Raw genomic sequence first — 23,622 nt, 5'->3', positions numbered from 1 at the left:
CCTTTTCTCCATTTACACGACATCATTGGAACCCATCATTCAGGCACATGGTCTCTCTTATCATTGCTATGCTGATGACACACTCTACCTCTCATTTCAACCAGATGACCCCATAGTAGCTGCACGAATCTCAAGCTGTCTGGCGGATATCTCGGCATGGATGAAAAAACATCACCTGCAGCTCAATTTAGCAAAGACTGCTCGTCTTCCCTGCCAATCCGACCATACATCAGGACTTCACCATCCATCATCTTTGATGACCCCTTCAGGGCCAGTCAGAAATCTTGGAGTAATCTTTGATGACCAGCTGTCCTTCAAAGACCACATCTCAAAGACAGCTCGGGCATTGCACAACATCAGGAAAATCAGACCGTTTCTTACGGAGCATGCAACACAGCTTCTTGTCCAAGCTCTAATTTCTAGACTTGACTATTGCAATGCGCTTTTGGCTGGACTTTCATCTTGTGCAATCAAACCGCTGCAAATGATCCAGAACGCTGCGGCACGTCTTGTTTTCTTTTCTTCTCTCCTCTCTGCATTGGGTACCACTCGCTGCCCGGATCAAATTCAAAGCTCTGACTCTTGCTTATGGATCTTCCACAAGCTCGGCACCCACATACTTCGACTTACTCCACCCCCACCAGAAGCCTTCGCTCAGCTAACAAGCGAATTCCCTCTCTATAACTTTTTCTTTCATTGTTCCTGGTTGGTGGAACGATCTTCCGTCCTCCATACGCACAACAGAATCATTCGCTTCATTCAAAAGACAAATAAAAACTCATCTCTTCCATGAGCACTTCATTTTATCCTAAAAAAAAAAACAATTCCAAACTTTTCCTCCACTACTTTTTCTTTTTTTCCTTCCCTTTTCTGGTTTTTGTTATTGATTATTAAAAATGGCTGCTTAATATTTTTTTGTAGAAACCATGAAACATTTTTCATTTTCCATGTTTTTTTTTAATATATATATATATATATATATATATTTTTTTTTTGTACTTTTTTTAAATACTTTTCCAGTATTTTTGGTTGAATAGAAAAATTAAAACAGCATTTACTTGAAATGGTAATATTATTATTTTTGTAGAAACTATTAAACAAATGTCCCAGCGTTTTTTTGATTAATAGAAAAATAAAACAGCATTTATTTGAAATATAAATATTAGTATTTTAGTATAAACCATGATACATTTTTTCCAAAGTTTTTTGATAAATTATTTAAAATATAAATATTTTGCAACATTATAAATGTCTTTACTGTCATTTTGATCAATTTAATAGATCCATGTTGAACCTAATAATGAATTTATTCACACACACACACACACACACACACACACACACACACACACAACTGTTTGCATGCGCAGTAGCGGCTGTCCAAACTAGGAAAAGAGGCACTACAAAAGGAAATAGTTCCAATTCCACTTGGAAAAGGAGAAGGAAAAACATTAGTTAAGACGAAAGGTAGAGAAATATGGCAGAAATGGTGGGACGAAGACAAGAAAGGGGAAGGGGATATCATAAAATACACAAGTCTGTCTGTATTAAAAGTTATAGGGAAAGGAACAGACGGGAAGAATTTATATTGACAAGACTGAGAGTAGATCACACAGGATTAAACGGCACGTTGTTTTTAATGGGGGAAAGTAATAATGGAAACTGAGAGAATTGTGGGACTAAAGAAAATGTTGAATGTAGCTATATCAGGGGCGTTTCTAGGATTTTCATTTTAGGGGGCAGCTATATTATATGAGGTGGAAAGACAGGTGTTGCAAGATAGGGTTCAGGGGGCAGGGAGGGAGTGGAATAGGATGGGGATACTGGGAACAGAAGGGGAGGGAGAAGGGAGAAGAATCACTAGGAAGGCAATATTTAAAATCATTAAAGACACAGGGTTGATTAACAGAATATAATTGTTTTTATTATTATTATTTTTATTATAAAATAACATGATGTTACACACTCCTGTACAGTAGATGGCGGTATGCACCTTAAAGTTGTTTTCAATCCGCCATTAATCAAGAGAAGAAGAAGAAGAAGTAGTAGTAGCGGCTGTCCGCCGTTAGATGTCGCCATCTCTCCTCTCATCTGCTTCTGACACGCCGCAACTTTTTCCGGTTGGACTCTGGAGACGTGGCTCTGTTTTTTCGATATTACGAGTCAAGCTATGTGCTACTGTTAAACAAAGCATTAGTTCACCACTCTTACTTTTTCTGTTTTTGAAACGGACAGCTGGACAGACTGTGTCCGTGGCCGAGTCCACTGAGGGATCCTCGTGTGAAAGGGAACAGAAATGGTATGACTGGTTTGTTTTGTATGTTTAGCAGTATGGGGCTAATTTAAGTTAGCAGCTCGCGATGCAGCTCATTGCTCATACAGTCTAAAACTCTTCTCATTTTATAGTGTCAATTAATAAAAAGTGTAAATCCCGTCTGCTTTTATCTTAAAAACATCATACAAGCAAGGAAACATTGTTGCTAGGTTTTGATATCTGATACAGCTAACGTTAACGTTAGCCAGCTAAAGCTTAGCCAGCTAATAAAATTGCCTTCTGGATTAATTACGATCTAAGTAATTAATTAAAGAAAGTAAATAGCTGTCATTGTCTTTATGACAATAATATTGATATATTAAATAGCTTCTTTTTTGTATTATTTTATTATAATTTAGATATTGAATGTCTGCTGACTGAACAGGTTGTAGCTAAGTTAACTGACTTTGACAATCCAAATGTTGTCTTAAGATAAATGACATGTGGTTCATGAAATTATCTATATTATATAACATTTAATAATAATAATTATTATTATTATTATTATTAATATTTAATCATATGGTAGACCTTTATTACCTTAAAGAAAAATGTTTTATAGTCGTGTTGCTGTATTATGTCAACCAATGGTGGTTATTTTAATGCTTTTTCATATCTGATTGCTTTTTATCTAGTATTCTGGTTTTTGGCAATAAAAAATTAACTAGACCGTAAAACATAGCATGTGTTTATGTATAATTATTTATTTGCAATTTTTTTATGTGAATCTAAGTGATTGCATAATAGTCTTTTTTCTGTTCTGTCTTACTGCAGAGCATAACTTTACATGCATACATTTTATATATAATATGAGCTTTCATTCTAATGATTTATGTGCTTTTTAGTGAGGTCTTAATTTTTATTCTATATATTTCTATATAGCTTTTTTATATAATCCTTTTTTTTTGTTGCCAAGGCAACATTTTAAAAAATGTTTTTATTTAAACCAAAAGTTGTTTATCTAACATTAATATTTTATATCAGCTACTTTCAATTAGTTATTATTTTTTCTCTCTGAAGTGAATAGATATAGTTACACACACTAATGTCTGGATCTTTTTTGGGTACTCTCCATAGATGTAATGGTTTTTCTACTGTACAAACTGTATATTCTATCCCTTTACATTAACTCTACATTTACATTTAATCATTTAGCAGACGCTTTTATCCAAAGCGTCTTACAAAAAAGGGGAGAGTAATAGAAGCAACGGAACAGACAAGGCCAAAAACCTGTAAGAGCTGTAAGAAATCTCAATTAATTAGCACAATACACAACAATATTTTTTTTTTTTTAAGACATCTACAACAAAAACTCACGTACGCAAAGTGCCGAACACTGGATTTTGATGGCTATGATAACAACCCATTAGGACTAAGGCTGTTGCCCCAGCTGTTGTCGTTAATGCAGATTCAGTGGTCCAATGGGTTGGTTTTGTATTCTAGCTAAACGCGCAGCAATAGCCATCTACAACAAAAACTCACGTACGCAATATACAGAACACTGGATTCTGATAGTTATGATAACTATGTAACATACCCGCCTGAAGGCACAAATCCGGATGAGAGACTTTTGGTCGTTGCTGTGGTGATCAGTAAGTGCTATTCTGTATTGGTCAAGTGCAAATGGAAAAGATGTGTCTTAAGATGTTTTTTAAGAATGGCTACAGACTCGGCAGCACGAATTGAGATCGGCAGGTCATTCCACCAGGTGGTGGAACTTTCTGCTGCATTCTTACAGTTTTAAAAAACTCATCATTCCGTATGATTTATAAGCTTCTTTCCTCATGGGGACCTCAATTTAGGTCCCCACGGTACAAGGGTCTCCATTAGTTAGTGTGCATTCTGTTGAAGTCCCCACTGGGATAGAAAAACATGTACACACATACGCGAAATGGAGGGCATGGCATTTATCGGTAGGCCCAATGCTGCAAAATTATCTCCCATTTTTATCTCCATTTACATTTGATTATTTTGCAAGTAATGAACTGGTAATGCAAGTTGATCACCATTTCTGAAATAGATCATCATAGCGATCAAAAATTCCTTCTTTTTTTTTAAGGGTCCTTTGATTAGGTTTTGAATGTCCATCAAATCTGTGCAGGTGCTCTTGGCAGCGGCGGTGTGCACTAAGGCAGGAAAAGCCATAGTGTCACGACAGTTCGTAGAGATGACGCGAACCCGCGTCGAGGGCCTTCTGGCTGCCTTTCCCAAACTGATGAATACAGGCAAGCAGCACACTTTTGTGGAAACAGACAGCGTGCGCTACGTCTACCAGCCCCTGGAGAAGCTCTACATGGTTCTGATCACCACAAAAAACAGCAACATCCTGGAGGACTTGGAGACACTAAGGCTTTTCTCCCGAGTGGTAAAGCTTACTTTTTTTACTCTCCTATTGCACTTCTTGGATGTGTCTTGAATAACTGATTTTCTTCTGTATGTTTTCAGATCCCTGAATATTGCAGAGTACTGGAGGAAAGCGAGATCTCGGAGCACTGTTTTGATCTCATATTTGCATTTGATGAGATTGTAGCTCTGGGCTACCGGGAGAACGTTAACCTGGCTCAGATTCGCACTTTTACTGAGATGGACTCGCATGAAGAGAAAGTCTTCAGGGCTGTCAGAGAGGTACGATATTTGATGAAACATCCAGGGCAAAATTACTCTATGCCTTAAGTTTTAATCAAACACTCTCTAATTTTCTGGGTTTCTCTCAATTCTTTATTTTAACAGACCCAAGAAAGAGAAGCAAAGGCCGAGATGAAACGCAAGGCCAAAGAGCTGCAGCGAGCAAGACAAGACGCCGAACGTGCCGGAAGGAAATCGCCAGGCTTCGGAGGTTTTGGAAATTCAGGAATGAGCAGCGTCACATCAGCCACCATCATCACGGATACAATAGAGCCAGAGAAGCCCAAAGTGTCTTCTGCTCCAGTCAGGTATGAGCTTTATCTGTGAGGCATGATACATCGAAATATATGAGCGTATAGAAGTTAATCTGCCCTGTTGTTCCTGTAGGCCGAGTGGTTCAGGTAAAGCTCTGAAGCTGGGTTTCAAGGGGAAAGAGGTGGACAACTTTGTGGACAAACTAAAGTCAGAAGGAGAAAATATTGTGACATCCAGTGCAGGAAGGAAGGCATCAGAGGCATCTAAAGTCCTTCAGCCTCCAGTGAATATAGAGAGGTATTGCTTACTGATTTTATTTTGGTATTTGGCACATTCTAATCCCTGTATTATTTACACTACAGTTCATAAGTTTGCAGTCAGTAAAGTTTTTTTTTTAATGTATAAATACTTTGTGAATAAATATTTTTATTCAGAAAGTGCGTATTCAGGTAATTAGAAGACATGTTATGTTACAAAATGTTTTTTGTTTTTTTGTTAATTTATTAATTTTTTTACTTAAATTTTTTCATCAAAAAATTATTTGGAGAATTCTCCCCCTGTTTCTACTCCAAATTAAAGGTCACTACATAGCAAATGGTTTTTAAAGACTATAGCGTCTGGCTTTTAACAATGCTTATTTATAATAATAATTTTGAATAATTTAGATATAACTTATGTAATTATTATACTCGATACTAGAAAGAGATTTCTTTTAAAAACATTTAATACACTTTATCAACCCCAAACTTTTGAACAGTAGTGTATTATCATATTATAATGATATTATTTTTAGATTATGCCTGTTGTTAATGGCAGTTTATGAACTCTGTGTCCCAGTGTACATCTGAGGGTGGAAGAGAAGATCTCGCTGACCTGTGGTCGGGATGGTGGACTGCAGAACATGGAAGTTCTGGGCATGATCACTCTGAAAGTCACAGATGAAAAAAATGGCCGCATTTCTATACTCCTTAACAACAATGAAAAGAAAGGAGCCCAACTACAGGTGCGCAAGACACAACACACCGCTTCATGATCTCAGCATGTATTTTGAAGGGGATGTTGTTGACAATGTTGGATTTTAGAAGTACACTGTGCTCTCACTCTGTTTTCCCACTGAGCTAGATCTCTGTGTGACTCTTTGATTTATTCTTCAGACTCACCCTCATGTTGATAAAAAGCTGTTCACCACGGAGTCCCTGATTGCTCTGAAAAACCAGGATAAGTCCTTCCCTCTCAATAGTGATTTGGGGGTGCTGAAATGGAGGTTACAGAGCACGGATGAATCTCTCATTCCTTTAACTAGTGAGTCTTCTCTTTTTTTCATACTCACAGATTTTGAATGACAGCATTTTCATGAACATATCAATCATGCATGCGTCCTATGTTGTCCTCTCAGTTAACTGTTGGCCATCAGAAAGTGGAAGTGGCTGTGACGTCAACATTGAGTATGAGCTTCAGGACGAGGCACTCGAACTCAATGATGTTATTATTACTATTCCTGTGCCGTAAGTTCTTATTCAAATCATTACAAACAAGATATTTTCTGTTTCCCTTTTTTGTTTTATTGAGTAAACAGTTAATGATAGGGATGCATTGATATACCGGTAATCGGTATTAGCCGTTAAAAGCAATGATTTTTTTAAATTATTTTTTTACTGTCATCCATTGGCCAGTTGTTTAATACCGGTAATAGCCAAACAAAAGGGGGTGGAAAAACTTGTCAGATTGCAACTCCTATTGTGTGTGAAAAAAATGTCTCGTGATGAATTTAACGCGACAATAACGCATTAACAGTTAAATAAAGAAGACTTGTTTTTACCCTATAAATTGCCTGAAGTTGAAGCCAGAGTTTCCAGATCTGAGTTTTTTTCATTACACCAAACTCCTAGGGGTGGGCAAAATTAGCAAAATCTTATTTCACAATATGATACATTTTATTTTACAATAATGATATGTATATTAGTATAGTTATTTATTTCTGTTATTAAAAATAAGAAAAAAGAAGCCAATTACAAATAATAGGACCAATACAACACAAATATGAATTAAACAAATGAAGTTTTTCCAGGTACATTAGGTTTATTTAACGTGTTTACTAATAAAGAAATGTAACAATCCAATGGAAAAATCTTCACTGTATTGAATTAAATATAATGTTATTCTTATTAAAGCTAAAAAGTCAAAAGCACAAATGTTCTCATATTATATTAAATGTTAGGCTGCTGTATATTAGACCAAACATCCATTATACTGAGACACTGGGTATACACCCATGCTTTTTCACTTGAAATATTGGATATTTTACAGGGCTCTAAACATTGAAATTTTTACATTTTAATAAATTATAAATTGTGTTAAATTGTGTAAGTTTCATGATTTAAACGAATTAGACATGCTTTTTAATTACTACAATTTTATTTATCCATTTAAAATGGGAGTTCAAATAAAATTAAGATTTAAGAAAACTGAAATGAAAAACAGAATTTGGGAAAAAATAAAACACATAAGGCCCAATTTAAAAAAAAAATAAACCAAATGAGTGTTCCCTGTATCATTTAGTACAGCATTAGTTAGGATTTTTTTTTCCATGTATAATGTATGTATAATAATTTTATATATATATATATATATATATATATATATATATATATATATATATATATAAATCATTTTAGACTGAGTTAGGGCATGTCAACTTTGCAAATGCATTTCATTCTATGTACCATAAACAAACTCTGGCTCCTGTGATTTATGCAGGTCAGGTGTAGGCGCTCCTGTGGTCGGTGATCTGGATGGGCAGTATAACCATGACAGCAGGAAAAACCTCCTGGAATGGTCTCTGCCTGTTATCGATGAGAAGAACAAGAGTGGCAGCCTGGAGTTCAGTATAGATGGCAAACCCAACGACTTCTTCCCAATCAATGTTTCTTTTGTCTCCAAACGTAACTTTTGTGACATTCAGGCAAGTTATGCTGATTTATCTATGAAATACCAAAACAAAAATGAGTCCTTGTGAGAAAGGAAATGACTATATATGGATTGTTTCCACAGGTGGCCAAGGTGACATACATAGAAGGAGGCAGTCCAGTCAAATTCTCCTCAGAGACATCATTTGTTGTGGATAAGTATGAGATCCTGTAAATGTTTCCTTTGGTTGAAGATCGTTTTAACCTGCCAGCCAGCTAAACGGATCAGAGAGCGTGCTGTACGTTAGCACGGCGCTCAAAACATTCTCTGACATGGGCTGCAGTACTTCTGTGTTTGTCTGTCTTAAAGGAAAATAATCTACTTTTATATAAACTGGACTTTCAGCTGCTCAGTACTAAGTGCAGTCAGCTACACCTGCCAGGAAAGACAAAAGAGAGTAAAATACAGCACTGCACCTGAAGACATCAAGGGAAGATCAGTGTCACCCTACAGCAGATGTGTTATAAGCCCATATGAACCCTCCTGACGTTTCAAAGAAAAAGAAGAAAATTGGAAAATTCTATACTTGTCGCATAGGTTTTGTATAGAATTGCGACTTTTTTTTTCTTCCCCCAAACCATGTGATCTGCATCAGCTCATTAGCAATTTGGATTCATTTCTAATGTTCAAGGTTTTCTAATATGGAACCAGAGTTAATATCGTAGTATCCAATGCATATTTGGGTGATGATTAGATCAGCTGTGCTTGTGCAATAAGAACTGACACTGCATTAAATGTGCAGTACAAAATCACACCCTTTTCCATCTCTTTAAAATGACATCTTGATCGTCTACATAAACACAAAACAAACGCAATTTGCCTTTTAGTATCTTCCCTACTTTTTTTTGTGCTATATTTATGTAATCATTAGTTTGAAGATTATTCTAAACAGGAAGATGTTTCATTTTGTTGTTTTGTAAGTAATGGTACACATAATCTGTTTAAACGTTTTTTTTTTTTTGCTTTTTATTCATTGCTGCATTTATTTGGCTAAACAGGAAAATATATTTTCCCTGGCTTCCCAGATGTTATTAAGAACAGATTTATTTTTTTGTATTTCCATAACGTAAAATACATTTATCAGCGCACACTCAAAGATGATTACGGAACGCCATGGGGAGGGTTACGACATTCCATTCTGCTGTAAGATACTTATGAATACCTTTAATCAATAATAAAGTCACATTTAAATTAAGGTGTATTTTCTGAGCTCTTCCTGCCTCAATATGTGTTTTTACCTAGGATTTTGAATACTGCAGCGGCATGGTATGTGTATAGGTGGCTCATGCCAAGGCTGCTTATACTTGGTGTTAGGGGTTGTTTTAAATCCCTAACCCTTTAAATTAGATTTAAAGGCACAGTATGTAAGTTTCATTGCTAGCGGTCGCTTATTCAAAACAAAGGAGTAGCTTGACATGGTGAATGAGTGTGGAATCATGGGAGTTGTAGTTTTGACTCTTCACCTTCACACCCAATGGAAAGGAATCTGATGGACTAAATTTTTCTTAATGTTACAGTGGTATGAAGCGGGACGCACCGAGAGCCTTGGGAGCGAATGCTAAACACAGATCTCTGAGCTTTTATCACGTTTATGCTGCAGTCGCCGCTTCTGCTCTTTTCGTTGCGTATGTGGGGTAAGGCAGGCAATGCTGTTTTACATGGTTAAAACAATCATACTAAAATAAATTTGAGTGTGTTGAGTGTGAGTGCATTCGTCCGGTGGCTGGTATGAGACACTTGTTGCACACTACGATAAATCAATATAAGAATATCATATTAATAACACAGGTTTACTAAATGTCATTCAGTTCATTTTAAAATGTATTGTATGATGGCAAAAGCTCTCGCTGATTATGTTAGCCAAATAGTGTTGTCTCTGGGGCATGGTAAAAACTTTACTCACGATGAATCAAGAAAACGAGATTCAAACAATACGACTAACTGTTGCGCTGTATAACATTGATTGTGAAATGACCTAATTGATAGAAGACACAAAGACACGGTCCCTAACACTGTTTAAATCCAGAGAAATCAGCTATTTTAACCATTGTTGGGAACGTTTGAGACAATGCAAGTACACAGGACAAAATATAAAACATTGTTCTAGTGGTTTTTGGATATTTTAATCAAAAAATCTTACATATTGTGCCTTTAAATCAATCTGCACCAGACATGAATTATGCCTCTCAAATTATGTGACTAGTGGTGTGTTTAATCACCCAGAGCTCCCCAGCAACCGAATGGCAAAAAAACGATCAAAAAGCTCTTAGATAGTTGATTGTTTTCATTGTTTTGGTGTAAGATTTGTGAGAATTATTTGGCCACACAGCCCAGTTTTGGTGGACTTCATGAGCTAGTGGACTGGAAGTTTTTTCAGGATTTAAACAAGCATGTGAGGAATCTCAGAGACAAGGCAATGGCATTCAGAGTTGATAATGCATTAGGTACGTTTGAGTAAAGGAGATTCCTGCCAATGAATCACTTACATCTGCTCCGACATGGCTTTTTGGAATATTTGACTGACTTAAATTCTGTATAATGATGATAAGCTATATTTTACTTTATAGCTATGAAGTTAAGGCTCTCAAAGCATGTTTAGTCCCTAAAGTGACATGATGATGGTCAAAAATATATGTCAATGCTTTTGCGTTTTTTCACAAATATATTGTTCCCCAGAGTATCTCAAGTTTTTTTTGCAAAATGTCTGTCCCACTGGACGCAAAGTTTCCCTGGGGAACACAAAGCCATTAACAAAAAAAAAAAAAAATTCTCCCATCTGATATTTTTTCCATCACATGTCCCTTTAATTCATTTCAACTTAATTTTTATGTTCTTTTCTTTTATTTTATTTTGTATTGAGAGGGATGACGATCATTCAAACTAAAATGAATAAAAACTGAAATAAAAATAAAGCTAAATAGAAAACAAAATCTTATAAAAATAAGGAAAACATTTTTATTCAATCTAAAAAAAATAACATTGTTAATTTTATTATTTATTCAGACAAAATAGAGAATTTAAAATGTTGCTATTTATTGGTTGGTCAACTTTACATCACCAGAATATCGTTGCATGATAGCGCCAGGTTAGCTTTTCTTTATGGCTTTTATAATCCTGTCTTTAAATATAGAACTTGATACAATCTTTCCTTGTTGACTATCATACATTTGTGTCTGCATAATTCACTAAATGTCAGTCATGGTCATTGACCACAGCTCAAGTCTGAGAATTATGTGACCCATATCTACAGGGGATGGTCTGTATGTGAAACACTGTCTTATCTGCTAGAATCTGCCTCTGTTTGATGTTGACTCTAATCCATGCGGAAAGTTTTAGGGTGGGGCGGAGAAAGCAGATTTAACATCCGATTTGTGGGTTTGATGAAGGGACTGAAGGGTGTAGGCTGAAAGAATAGGGGCCGACCGTATCTGTGCTGACCTCATTTCCTATCTGATCGCTCGCAATGGAGAAATATTGTGTTGAAGTCTGGAGGGAGTTATGCGTGGACAGTGATTGTGAAGGAAGGGGGAAGTAAAGGTTGCTCGTACACGTCTGATGCAAACAGACAGTAGTTCTCACAGGTGACCATATGGTTCCCCTGAGAGAAGGGGGGAGGAGGGGGGCTGTTTGGGGTTTAGAAAAAAAGAGGAGGGGTGTTAATGACCACTATCCCGGTCATAAAAGAAGGCGGGTCTTTCTTTCGGATGAATGAACAAACAGATAAGTACTGAGCCAGGCTTTGTTAAAAGGTCACATGAAAGAGTGAGAGGGGGCAGAGGGACTAGCATGGGTTTACATGGTCACATGGGATTTTTGGTATCAATCTGAGATTCATTGAAAACTTTATTTTAATTATTTACGAAGGATTAAGTTTTGGAAGTTAATGATTTCCTGAGATTGCGGGGGGTCGGTGATTTGTATAGCTCTGTGTCTCGTCTGAAATAGGCCATTCTTTCAGGTTGGCTAATGAGGAATACGACATGTGCTGAACGTTCAGGATCCCAACAGAGAGCAGTAACGCGTCCACCATCCAGGATTATAATATGTTGCTCAAGAAGGTCCGATTTCAGGTTAGTTCCATTCTATTTCTGAAACCTAGCCACAAACTCTTAACAGTGATGTCAATAACCGGACACGTGCGTTTGGGCTCATGTATGATGTGATGTGTGAATCTGATTGCATGGTTTCAGTTTTTTTTTTGAAGTATGGTTTCCTCAATTTATAGCTTATATTTATATAACATGGAATTTCAGACAGGATAATGGAGTGATATGACTTTCCAGGTCTGATAATGCTACATACACACACACACACATACACACAGCAAACAATTAATTGTGATCAATCACATCTAAAATGAAACCTTGTTTACATAATATATGTGTATGCTATGTATAATTATATTATAAAGCACACATATACGTGTGTACCGGTATGTATGTATATATATTTGACATATTTACATGCATATATATATATGTATGTGTGTGTGTATGTATATATATATATATATATATATATATATATATATATATATATATATATATATGTGTATATATATGTATATGTATATATGTATATATATGTATAATATGTGTGTGTGTGTATATGTATGTATATTTATGTGTGCAAGTAAGTACATTTTATTTATATAGCACATTTAACCATAGCAAAGCTGTCCAAAGTGCTGTACAGAGTATAGAAAAAATACAGACTAAAACAATAAAGATAGAATTAAAATACAAAATAAAGTAAAACAACAAGAAAAACAATAAAATAAATCAAACAAACATACATAATAACAATATAAAACAAAACAATATATAATATTTATTTATATAATTTATATTATATTTTATATAAATATGACAGTTTTTTATTAAATATGTATGTATGTGCATTTCTATTTATATATACATAACAATTATACACGATACACATTATGTAAACAAACTTATTTTGGATATGATTAATCGTTTTACAACGTGTGTATGTGTGTGTATATATGTGTATATATATATATATATATATATATATATATATATATATATATATATATATATATATAATGTGTGTGTATATATATGTGTATTTATTTGTGTGTGTGTATTTGTATAAATATGTGTGTTGTGTGTGCATATATTTGCATTTCATTTAATTTATATAAAAATGATAACTATATAATGTACACTTGTATAACTATTATTACATTATTATAAAGATCTGCATAATTCTGCAAGTCGTTATGTGTATTGTGTGTGCTGAACATACCTTCAAAACCCAGAGGCTGGTTTACAGATTTTAGGGTCATAAGGTGCCGACTAAATAATCCCATTCTTACAGAGGCCATTTTGGGGACGTTTTCCCGCAGTAAAAGTGAGAGCGAGAGTTAAATTCTTCCACACCTGTCATAGACCCTCCAGCTGCCCTGCTTTCTTCCCCACTGTGGTGACAAGCCTTTGAGCTGGATCTTTAACATGTGAGACACACAGAAGGAAATGAGATGCATTCTGAGTGAGCATGAGGAATTTCCTTAGGAAGGAACAGAACAAACGACAGTCTTACTGTCCTAGGAGTTGGGTGGATCGTTACAGGTTTATTTGACTTTCAGATGCTATGTTAGGGAAGGGGGAAGAGTAAAGTTGGCCAGATCTGAGCTGTATTTTATATTTCAGTATTGGCTAATTATGTTGCTTTATAGATTATTTGTTTTTAGATTGCCTTATGGATTTGATAAGAGATACTTACATTGTCCAAACCTACCCTAACCCTATAGTAAGTATAGGCTACATATAGTTAATTAATACTACCCCGTACTTAAATATATAATCACACTGTAACAATAACACCTTAAAATAAATTGTTCCCCCCTTGATTTTAGTATGTGCACTTTCAATGTACTTACTGTCAAAAATACTGAGTAATGTAGGCTAAGGTAACAACATTGGTTCGTGTTAGTTGTAGGGGTAGGTTAAGGGTTGGCACACATTTATTATTAGTTAGTGTCATTACTACAATATTTGCGACAGGCTGTAAAATAGTGCTTCCATGTCTTTCATAGAGGTTGTGATCCGTCACTAGAGGGCACTGTTGTCACATCATTCAGAATTGTATGCTGCCAGAGCTTGCATTTCTTTTGCTTGTAGAAATGTTTTTTGAATCTGTTCAATCATCCAGAGCAGCATGTCTCGTATTATTCCACTAATTAAAAACAACGTACAGTCTCAAAGGGAAATTACCCAAGCTCAGTCACACAGATGTTTATTATTGAGCTGCATAAATACTGAAATCGCTCATAGCAAAGAGATTTTTCTGCATTAGTCACTTTAGGCGAGTGTTCGTGTTCATATCAAACATAAGCAACTTAACCTGGTTTTTTGTCAATTGCTTTTTTGAAGATCTTTTTAACTCAGTATTTTGCTGTTATATTTATGAACTTAGTGCAACACGTCTTATATCCCTCCGAGCAGTTATAACCACCAACTAGCACATCTTAAAAACATTTTTAAAAACTTTTGTTTATACACAAAGATTACTAAATCTATCAGAAGTGAAAAAATAACAGTAGGCTATCACGCTCTCACTGCAGTAAATCTCATGCCAAATTGTCAAACCTGCTTTGATATGAGAGAGTCTAAGCTTTAAAAAATACCGCTCCCAATAGTTCCACACAAACCAGCGCTGTTTGAATGGCAAAGGTGCATGCAATTTTCCATCCACTGGAGGGCGCCTATTAAAAGCAGAATCTTGGTACATGTGGTCCTCACAGCCGGTGGAAAATAGGACACGTCAGAAATCATGTTGTTGGATGCGGTTATTAACGTTACTGTAGTATGAAGCAGAGCAGGACCGAGTGTTGTGGAGCTGAGCATGGCCGCTGGAGCACACGACTCGCGATCACCGGGACTTTTATTATGACGGGACACAGTCGCCGGGCGCCTGCAGTATTTCCGCTTTTCCGGTCATTAGGTAAAGCAGCTCTGTTTATCATATTTAATTTAAGTGTTTAAATGATGTTATGATGTCACAGCAGCGTTGAGCGAACACACAGAGTAACATGTTCACACTGCTAAGAGTAAAGCGTTTCTGCAGAATAAAACCGAGGGTAACAGATATGACGCAATTGACAGGCGACTCCCTCAAACGCTAAATTATGCTGAAACGTCCCGGTCCTTGGTTAAAATAGCAATTTTCTCGTAGTTGGAAACATTTGGGATATTGTAAGTACTCAACTGAACAAAATATATAACACTGGCCTTGTGGTTTTTGGAAATTTTAGTGCAAAAATACTACATAGTGCACCTTTAATAAAGCAGAATGCAGTTATCGTGCAGTAAGTTATGGACATACTACACACGAGTCGATATATGGTTGTCATGTTTGTATTGTTTCGGATTGAAGACCGCTTTATTATACAGGTATTTGCAGGAATTTTTGGTAAACAGTAGGCTACATAGTGTGCATTGATTTAAGTAAACCACATTTACAATATCTCTTTTTTTTAAATGGAGATTAACATGTTAACAATGTTTCTTAAAATTCCTTACTAGTTAGTCATACTCATTAGTGTTCAAATGTGACCATACACCTTAAATATTTTTAATCAAATAGCCTACATGTTCTATATAAGTTCAGTTATATTTATTGAATATTTTGAGGAGATCCTACTAATAGACCCTTTTCACATTTCCAGGTTTCTCAGAGCAGAAGTCGTCAGTTGTGTTAGCTTGTATGGCAGTGATAAAATACATTATATATATTTTTTTGTGTCCACATTTTCTCAAATAGAAAAAGAAAAACTTAACAATAGTAATTTCACAACTTCCAAAAAGAGGTAAACATACAGTGAGATTTGTGAGGCAGTGAAAAGAGAAATGTAATTTTTTCCATCACTCCCATAGACGCTGTATTAGAAACACCCTCATAAGTTGTTTTATGCAATTTGATTCAAAGGAAACATAATTCAAACTATAAGTGTTATAAATGTAAATACATATATACACACATACATAACATACATAAAAAATTTAAATACAAAAAACTTTCCAGGATTTACGAAACTGATGACCATTAAAACGTGCCATCACAGTCTGTGAAAAGGGTCCATTACTATTTGTGCAATGATTATGGTCCATTAATGACCACTTAAAATATTTTTCTTATGTATTTATTATTTATAAAACCTTAAGTGTTGTAGTTAAGGTTAAAATGGAGAATTCCAATGCAAAGAGGCAAATTAGTGGCTGGAAAAATACGAATTTTCATTTGTAATTCCATTACCCACTAGGTGCCTGATTGGCTCTTTAATAAATATACATGTAGGCCTATTGCTCAGTTACTCTAGATTTCTCTAAAACGGTAATAACTTCCATCCTAATATTTTAATGATGCATAAATAAGAACACACAAGTGAAAATTAATGAATGTTGACAAATATAATTTAACTCAAGAAAAGTTTAATATTGCTAAAAAGGCAAACTTATTTTTCCTTATACAGTAAGCTATAAACATTCACTGTAAAAAAAAAAAAAAAAAAAAAAAAGTCCGTAAAAATAGAGCACTATGGACTGTATAAATATGAAGGAATTTTCCGTAAAGTTTTTTACAGGTGTTTTTTACCTGTATTTTGATATACACATTTCATTAGTTTGTGTTTTAAGGGTTAACAGATTTTTCCATAAAATGACTGGATAATGTACTGGCAGAAAATTACCAGTACATTTCCCATTTTTATTTTTTACAGTGTATGAATTGATAGCCCTATTGAATCAAGATCGAAATCGATGTTTGCACCAAACTGCCCCCACAAAAGCATTTTTTCAAGTTGGCAACCCTGGTTTTGGCCTACTAGCCTATCCGACACGCTTTAAAGACAAACGTTGAGAGTGCATTTATTTCTTCATTTATGAATATGGTGCTGTTTTGTAGGTAAGCCTAGAAGCCAATTTACACCACACAAGAAAAAGAAATCTTAGTAAATCAGAATAATGACATAAAAGTAGAAATTGAGATGCTAAGTTTAAGTAGCATAATATGCCTAAGATAAAAAGTGAAAATTAAAGTCATAAATAGCCTACTTGACATGCATCATTAGCACTATATTTCTTTTTATATCATACTTTGAATGTTTTATGTGGCATCAATTGGCACAAAAAGACAAATTAAAATGAGTAATTTAGCTCTTCAGAAGTTCAAATGACACTTCAAAATCCATAAATTATTATTACTTAATCTTCATCCAAAGGGACAAATAAACAAGTGAGATGAAAACCAACCCTTTTTTAAAGCATTCCTCATAATCCTGAAACTTCAGTCTCTTTTTGGCTGGCTTGAAACCAGCAGACCACTTCAAAACACTTAACGTGCCCCTCCTATTGGAAAGGGGCTAAATTATGCTGAGAATTGATGCAGAGAAGGGAAAAGAGTCGAGCTTACAAATGCAAACCGATGAGAAATGGAGCACACTCAGTTCGAGACATGAGGGGGACAGTGTGTCCTGTTGGAGAGAAGCACCTGATCCTACAAGAGCAGCTTTTCTTTGGTGTAGTGCCAGTGAGAGTCAGGACTGACACAGGACTATACAAACAGTGACAAAAGCCGGACTGACCTCAGGTCTCCAGTCCTCTGGCACCTTCCCAAGAAACCCTCAGAAAGAGGAACAGCATTGTGGATGCCACTGTCTTTTTGTGCACCTTCCGCAGAAAGTGAGTTTTTTTTCCCCCAGCCTTTCCTGAAATGGACTTATTTCTGCAGCAGGGGTCTCTGCAAGGTTAGTGAACAAGTGAGAAGTTCTTTAACTGAAAGAATGAGTGCCTTGTGTCAGGCTAGAAGGGGTTGACAGAACAGGAAGGCAGAACGAGTGAGTGGAGGAGAGAGACGGTCACAGAGGGAGACGACTTTTGCCCCGTGCTGGGAAGGAGAATCTGCTTTGTGTCTGTGATGGTTGTGGTCGAAACGTGTGCCAGGAAGAAGCTCACATACCATCTGTCCATCTTTGAGGAGCCATGTGTTTCCCTACAGAGGGTCTTGTTGCATAGGCTACCAGAAAGTTCTTACAGGTAAGGTCTTCTGTATGGCTTATAAGAAACTTCACTTCACACATTTCTTGATGGATGATAGCTTTATAATGGCAAGTGCAACTATTTTCAAACGGTCTGAACTTAAAAGCGTGTCTGTTGTTGCACTTTTTCAAGAAGTTCAAAATGTTGAATCTCATGAAACCTTTCAATAACATATGCCAAGTCCAATTTTTCCAGTCAAAAGGAAAATTACATTAAATTAAAAAAAAAAAATACTATTAAACAGAAGCCAATTTTTTTTTAGGGCTGTTGAGTTTTGTTTTTTGTTTTCGTTGGCAATTATGCAAATTCACAGTTTCCCCTGCAAATTTCCCTTCACATTCTTATAAAAATGTTCCCCTTAAATTCAGATTTATTTATTGGTTTGATATGGACAAACTGAACAATTGTGTTTAAAAAAAGTAATTAAAAAATGTAAAACAATGGTTGGGTTTTTGAAAACGACCCAGCATTTTCAATTACTAATTTTGTCTTGATGTTGAGGTGAAATGACCTGGAAATGTTCTTGGCAGGATTTGTGAGATTCTGATCCAAAAACCTTGTCCAGTTAAATCAGTTTTAGAAACCATTGCTGTTTTTTTAAAATATGAAACTATCAGTCCATGTGGGATGATGTTTTGCATAGCAGAAATTGCACGAGGTCCTGAACGTTTTTCACTGCCAAATGCAGGCAAAAGAAACGAGCTTTGTCCTTGATTTTATCAGAGCTGAAGACACATCGTAAATAATCTCAGAATACCGCCACTGGCCATGGGAAAACAACAGAAATGGTGAGAAAAAAAAACAAGGAGGTGACTAGATCTGTGCCTCACCTTTCATTTACTGAGAGCAGGACAGATGGAAAGAGACCAGAGGCACTACACTGGAAGTGCCACGTTAGTAGCGCTCTCTCCTGATCTCCCACCCAAAAACAGAGCGGTCCATTGAGCCAGCACAGAGAAGCGGGCAGAGGGGGAGTGTGGGGCCTTTCCATGATCACTTTGGAAGGTCAGTGGTGAGTGAAAAATGCTCCACTGGGTTTGGTTTTTGATAATCAAGCTTCTGTTGTGTAGGTCATCTCTGTTTCCAAAAAAGAAAGAAAAAGAAAATAGAGAATGGGCTGAAATCACACAGTCCCTGCCAATGACAGTGTGTTTTATTGGAATCTTCCAGAACGCAGTGATTGCTGGAATTGATTTGCTTTGGAAGTAGAATACAGACTTGTTCATTAGTCGTGTTTGCTAAGGCAAGCATAACGATTACTATAGCTCATTACTACGGTTAGGGGTTTGCTTCTTACCAAGTATTTAACTGAAGCTTAGAATGCTGTGGCATTAGCAAAATAGTGTAAAAGACACAAGATGTGAGCACAACAGTTAAAGGGATCGTTCACACAAAAATGAAAATTTGATGTTTATCTGCTTACCCCCAGGGCGTCCAAGATGTAGGTGTGTTTGTTTCTTCAGTAGAACACAAATTATTTTTTAACTGCAACCGTTGCTGTGCCAGTCATATAATGCATGTCAATGGGGTGTAATTCTACGAGAGGAAAAAACACATAGACAAACAACTTTAAATTAAACCCTGTGGCTTGTGGCGACACATTGATGTCTTAAGACATAAAACGATCGCTTTTTGTGTGAGAATCCGAACTGTATTCATATTATTTTTACCTAAAATATGTCCAACAGCCGCGAGCTTCCACTGGTTGAGGTCAAATTAAACAACATGGCGTATGATATGCACAATATATCACTTCCGATATATGTATCCCATTGAGATACGCCATATCGTGCACAAACCCAATTCCTAATGGATTTTTACCAGCCATGAAATTGTTCTTTCAAAAATAAGCAGTAATTTCGATACCACAGTTAAAACTAACTAATATAATGGCCTAACTAATATCAATTTAAAACATTGTTAACCTTTAAATGTAGGATTCGCAATCATTATTACGTTTTCAGGTATTTAGCGACCCAAATCTATATCTAACACGGATATATCTCTACCTGTCTAAATACACTAATATTTGACTACAGTCGCTCTGCAGTAAATCGCTTTGCCATTTTAATTGCTGATGATTCTTCCTATTTTTGTTTTTTGTTTTCTCTCTGCGGTAACTATGAGTGAAACGTCGCTTCATCGTTGTGTATCAGACATTTACACCTTGAGGAATAAAGGTGAATTTCACTTATTCAGTCCTCAAAGATTGTTGAGCAGATAAAAACATATATAAGCCGTTAGTGACTCTACATTTTTTACAAAAGACTGTTTTCTTGTTATATTGTTTGTAAAGGATCGAATTGAGGGATTCTAGGATAGTTGATGTCTAACTTTAAAAAAATAATAATGAGGATGGTAGTGAATGGCGTCATATAAAAATAAGTAGAATTCATAAAAATGTTGCCAGCCAACTGCCGATTGACACCATTTCAAATGAATCGCACAAATTCATATTTTTACTCGCACTTGGCTTTTGGCGAGTGTTAATTTATGGCATTTTTACAGAGAAAAAACAACCACATTGAACAAGAAACATCTCAGAACACTGTAGCAGCCGCGAAGCAACCTACTAAAGCTCTCCAAACATCCAGACGACCGCACAGCAGCATGCCAGAAATCTCACTACCAACTAGTAACACCTTCCTAACATCAACATGGCAACAAGTTTTGAATGTTTTTTTTTTCTTCCAAAAATGTGCATGCGTGTGGCCCCACAACAACATCTGCACTTCACAAACGATTTTCCAAGATGATCTTTCCCACTTCCTGCTCTCGCTCTTCCTCTCTCTGTCTGCGATATCCTCCAGACACTTAAACACATTTTCCCGAGCATCATTATTCACTGCTAACACTCCTGTGCTCAACGGCCCAGTGTGGAATTTCATTTGGGATTTGAAAGAGCACTCATGGAAATGGAGCCAGGGTCATTTTATAAAATGTATTTGTTATCAGACTTGCATAATGCCAGGTCAGAGAAAGAATGGCTCCAGCTGTGAGCGAAAGGTGGTGGCTGGAAAAGCTGTGTAATTTGGGTGATGTCATCCTTTTTTTTTTTTTTTTTTTGCTGTCTGCCTCATTCATTTACACTAAAACTGGGAGCTGGGATACACTTCAATGTAGTGTATGCTTCATTACAACTTTAAAATCAGACCTGAAGCTAAACAATCAGAGTCTGTGTCCATCATATACTAGCATAACCTGATTTCACTAACAACAAGTTCCTGGATCAACTTCTTTCTTGATCCTGGAACAACATTCACATCAACCAATCAGATTTGCGAATCTAGTTTACAGTGTATGTCAAGTTTAGGCTTACAACTAGATTCTTCTACATCAGTGTCATTCATCTAGCCAGCAGCCATATCACCCTGTAGCCCAAGACTGGTTTCCCACTGAAGCCAAGCAGGGCTGAGTTTGGTCAGTACCTGGATGGGAGACCAACTGGGAAAACCAGGTTGCTGCTGGTAGAGGTGCCAGCTAACCCTGTAGCTGTGTGGGTCCTAACACCCCAGTATAGTGATGGGGACACTATACTGACAAAGAGCACCATCCTTCGGATGTGATGTTAAACTGAGGTCCTGACTCTCAGTGGTCATAAAAAAATCCCAGGATGTCCTTCAGAAAAAGAGTATGGGTGTACCCCGGCATCCTGGCCAAATTTGCCTATTGACCTCTGCCAATCATGGCCTCTAATCATCCCCATATATTGATTGGCTCCTCTCCACCATTCAGCTAGTTTGTTTTGGGCATTCTAGCGCAATATGGCTACCGCCACATTAAGGTGGATGCTGCCCATTGGTGGTGGTTGAGAAAATTTCCCCCTTCTATATGTAAAGAGCTACGGTATGGGTAGGGTTAGGTTTAGGGATAGGGTTAGAACTTAATTTTCAGACAGGGATGTTGTTCCAGGGATGCGTCTAACGTGCTAGAGTCTACGAGATTTTCTAAATATTCCAACTCTGACTACCCAATATCTGGCTTGGACTTTCAGCAACTCGTTGTATAGTGTATCCCATCCTTTACTGGGATATAGTGAGTCTGAGACGAAAGAAGTGATGGAGGAAGGAGGTTGTTGACGATATTTCCATTAGGCCAGGAGATTTCCAAAGCTGTTTCCTTTTGCTCTGCGTCCACCTCCTCCCCTTTACTGACTCACAGCCCTCCTTCAGTTACTCTCTGGGAAGAACTCCGGGAATACACACTGTAGACCAGCTTTGGTAGACATCAAGATTTCTATGCATAGTTCTTGTGCATAGATCATCTGATGTCTGGGAGAGTGTGGAGAGACGGGATCCAGAGTCAGGAGGAGAGGGGTGAGTCTGGGACGCTTGCTTTGGCAGCAACCCATTGTATCTCAACAGCTTTTAATAGCACAGCAAAAGGAGGTGTTGACGTCATTCTCCTTCTGCCTTGAGGCTTTGAGGCCCTGTGTACTAGCCACTTTCTGCCACGTTCCAGCTGAGGTGGATTTCTTGGCTTTGAGCTTCTCACATTTTTGGATGAAGATTAAAGAGATGATCTGAGCAGTCTTGCCAAGGCATTTAGGGTTGTACACTGGCACCGAGGGCATTGGCAATGCCTGCCTCACCTCAACAAGGTCTGACATCATATAGTCATATGAATCTCTTTCTGATCCAAGATTTTTAAATGATAGAATTACAAAACAAAAGCTTTTGAACTGGATTTGGTGGCTTTTGAAAAGCTGGACATGGCTTTGGAACTTCTGTTCAGAGAACAAAAGCATGCAATGCTTGTCAACAAATCAACATCTTTGCAAAGGTACGCTCCAAAACTCCCAAGACTTGAGTTTGATCAACTCAATTTAATTAGATTTAGGAAAGAGGAGAACCTTGTTCGAGCAACCTAATATATATTTAAAACTGAAGTTTATGTAATTTATTTGTGTTAAAACTAAGGGATTGCATTAGGCAGGGTATAAAGTGCTATATGGTTTTAAGTAAAGGGAAATAATTTGTTAATGTTTGAGTTTAGTATTGAGTTATGTCAGGACTGACACCAGTCTTTTCTTATTTGGTCATAGATTGTACAATGTACTGAGGAATGAAGCTGCTTATAATTGATTTTCCAATTTAAATGTATGGAATTTAAGTTTGACAAGCATTTCTTTGAGTATGAAAATATAGAATTAGCTCTTTCGAAACACTGACCCTGTTGGGATTTTCTGCATGCATTTTGGTCTGTGTGGGTGCTTGTGTATGAATTTGGAGTTGGGGTCCTGTGGTCCTCAGTGGAGGAGAGCCAGGCCCCTTCGCCACTCCTCTTTAAGGATTAAACACGGTGAAAAGAGCTCTTTGTGCCTGCTGCACTGGAATGCCTGTTGAGCCCAGTGTCTTTAGGAAACAAACAGCCAAAGTCAACGGAACATTTGAGCAAGTG

At 36.6% G+C, this 23,622-nt stretch overlaps 2 protein-coding genes across 3 annotated transcripts in view; both read left to right on the top strand.

Moving 5' to 3' along the window:
* Positions 1–2,078: 2,078 nt before the first annotated feature.
* On the top strand, positions 2,079–9,356 carry arcn1b (archain 1b). Its single transcript, XM_067451845.1, has 10 exons — positions 2,079–2,299; positions 4,416–4,679; positions 4,760–4,939; positions 5,045–5,247; positions 5,327–5,491; positions 6,032–6,197; positions 6,349–6,496; positions 6,591–6,699; positions 7,952–8,156; positions 8,246–9,356. Exons 1-10 carry the CDS (start codon positions 2,297–2,299, stop codon positions 8,333–8,335), a joined length of 1,533 nt encoding a protein of 510 aa, XP_067307946.1. The 5' UTR covers positions 2,079–2,296; the 3' UTR covers positions 8,336–9,356.
* A 2,429-nt stretch (positions 9,357–11,785) lies between these two features.
* phldb1b (pleckstrin homology-like domain, family B, member 1b) overlaps positions 11,786–23,622 on the top strand; it is a 97,061-nt gene continuing 85,224 nt past the window's right edge. The window contains exon 1 of one of the 2 annotated variants that reach the window (XM_067451141.1): positions 11,786–12,231. In XM_067451141.1, coding sequence (XP_067307242.1) covers positions 12,205–12,231 — 27 coding nt within the window. In that variant the 5' untranslated portion in view covers positions 11,786–12,204. Of the gene's footprint in view, positions 12,232–18,047; positions 18,220–23,622 lie in introns of those variants that run through there. The other variant, XM_067451142.1, reaches the window with a different exon arrangement.

This window comes from Pseudorasbora parva, chromosome 8 (assembly GCF_024679245.1).
Source record: "Pseudorasbora parva isolate DD20220531a chromosome 8, ASM2467924v1, whole genome shotgun sequence".
Classification (NCBI taxonomy): Eukaryota; Metazoa; Chordata; class Actinopteri; order Cypriniformes; family Gobionidae; genus Pseudorasbora; species Pseudorasbora parva.
The sequence above is the reverse complement of the archived record's forward strand: the minus strand, read 5'-3'. Positions and strand labels throughout refer to the sequence as shown.

Excerpts from the sequence above, each read along its gene's own strand:
- arcn1b (XM_067451845.1), top strand. Across the intron at positions 4,940-5,044 it reads TCTTCAGGGCTGTCAGAGAG|ACCCAAGAAAGAGAAGCAAA; the intron begins GTACGATATTTG and ends TTATTTTAACAG. Across the intron at positions 5,248-5,326 it reads GTGTCTTCTGCTCCAGTCAG|GCCGAGTGGTTCAGGTAAAG; the intron begins GTATGAGCTTTA and ends TTGTTCCTGTAG.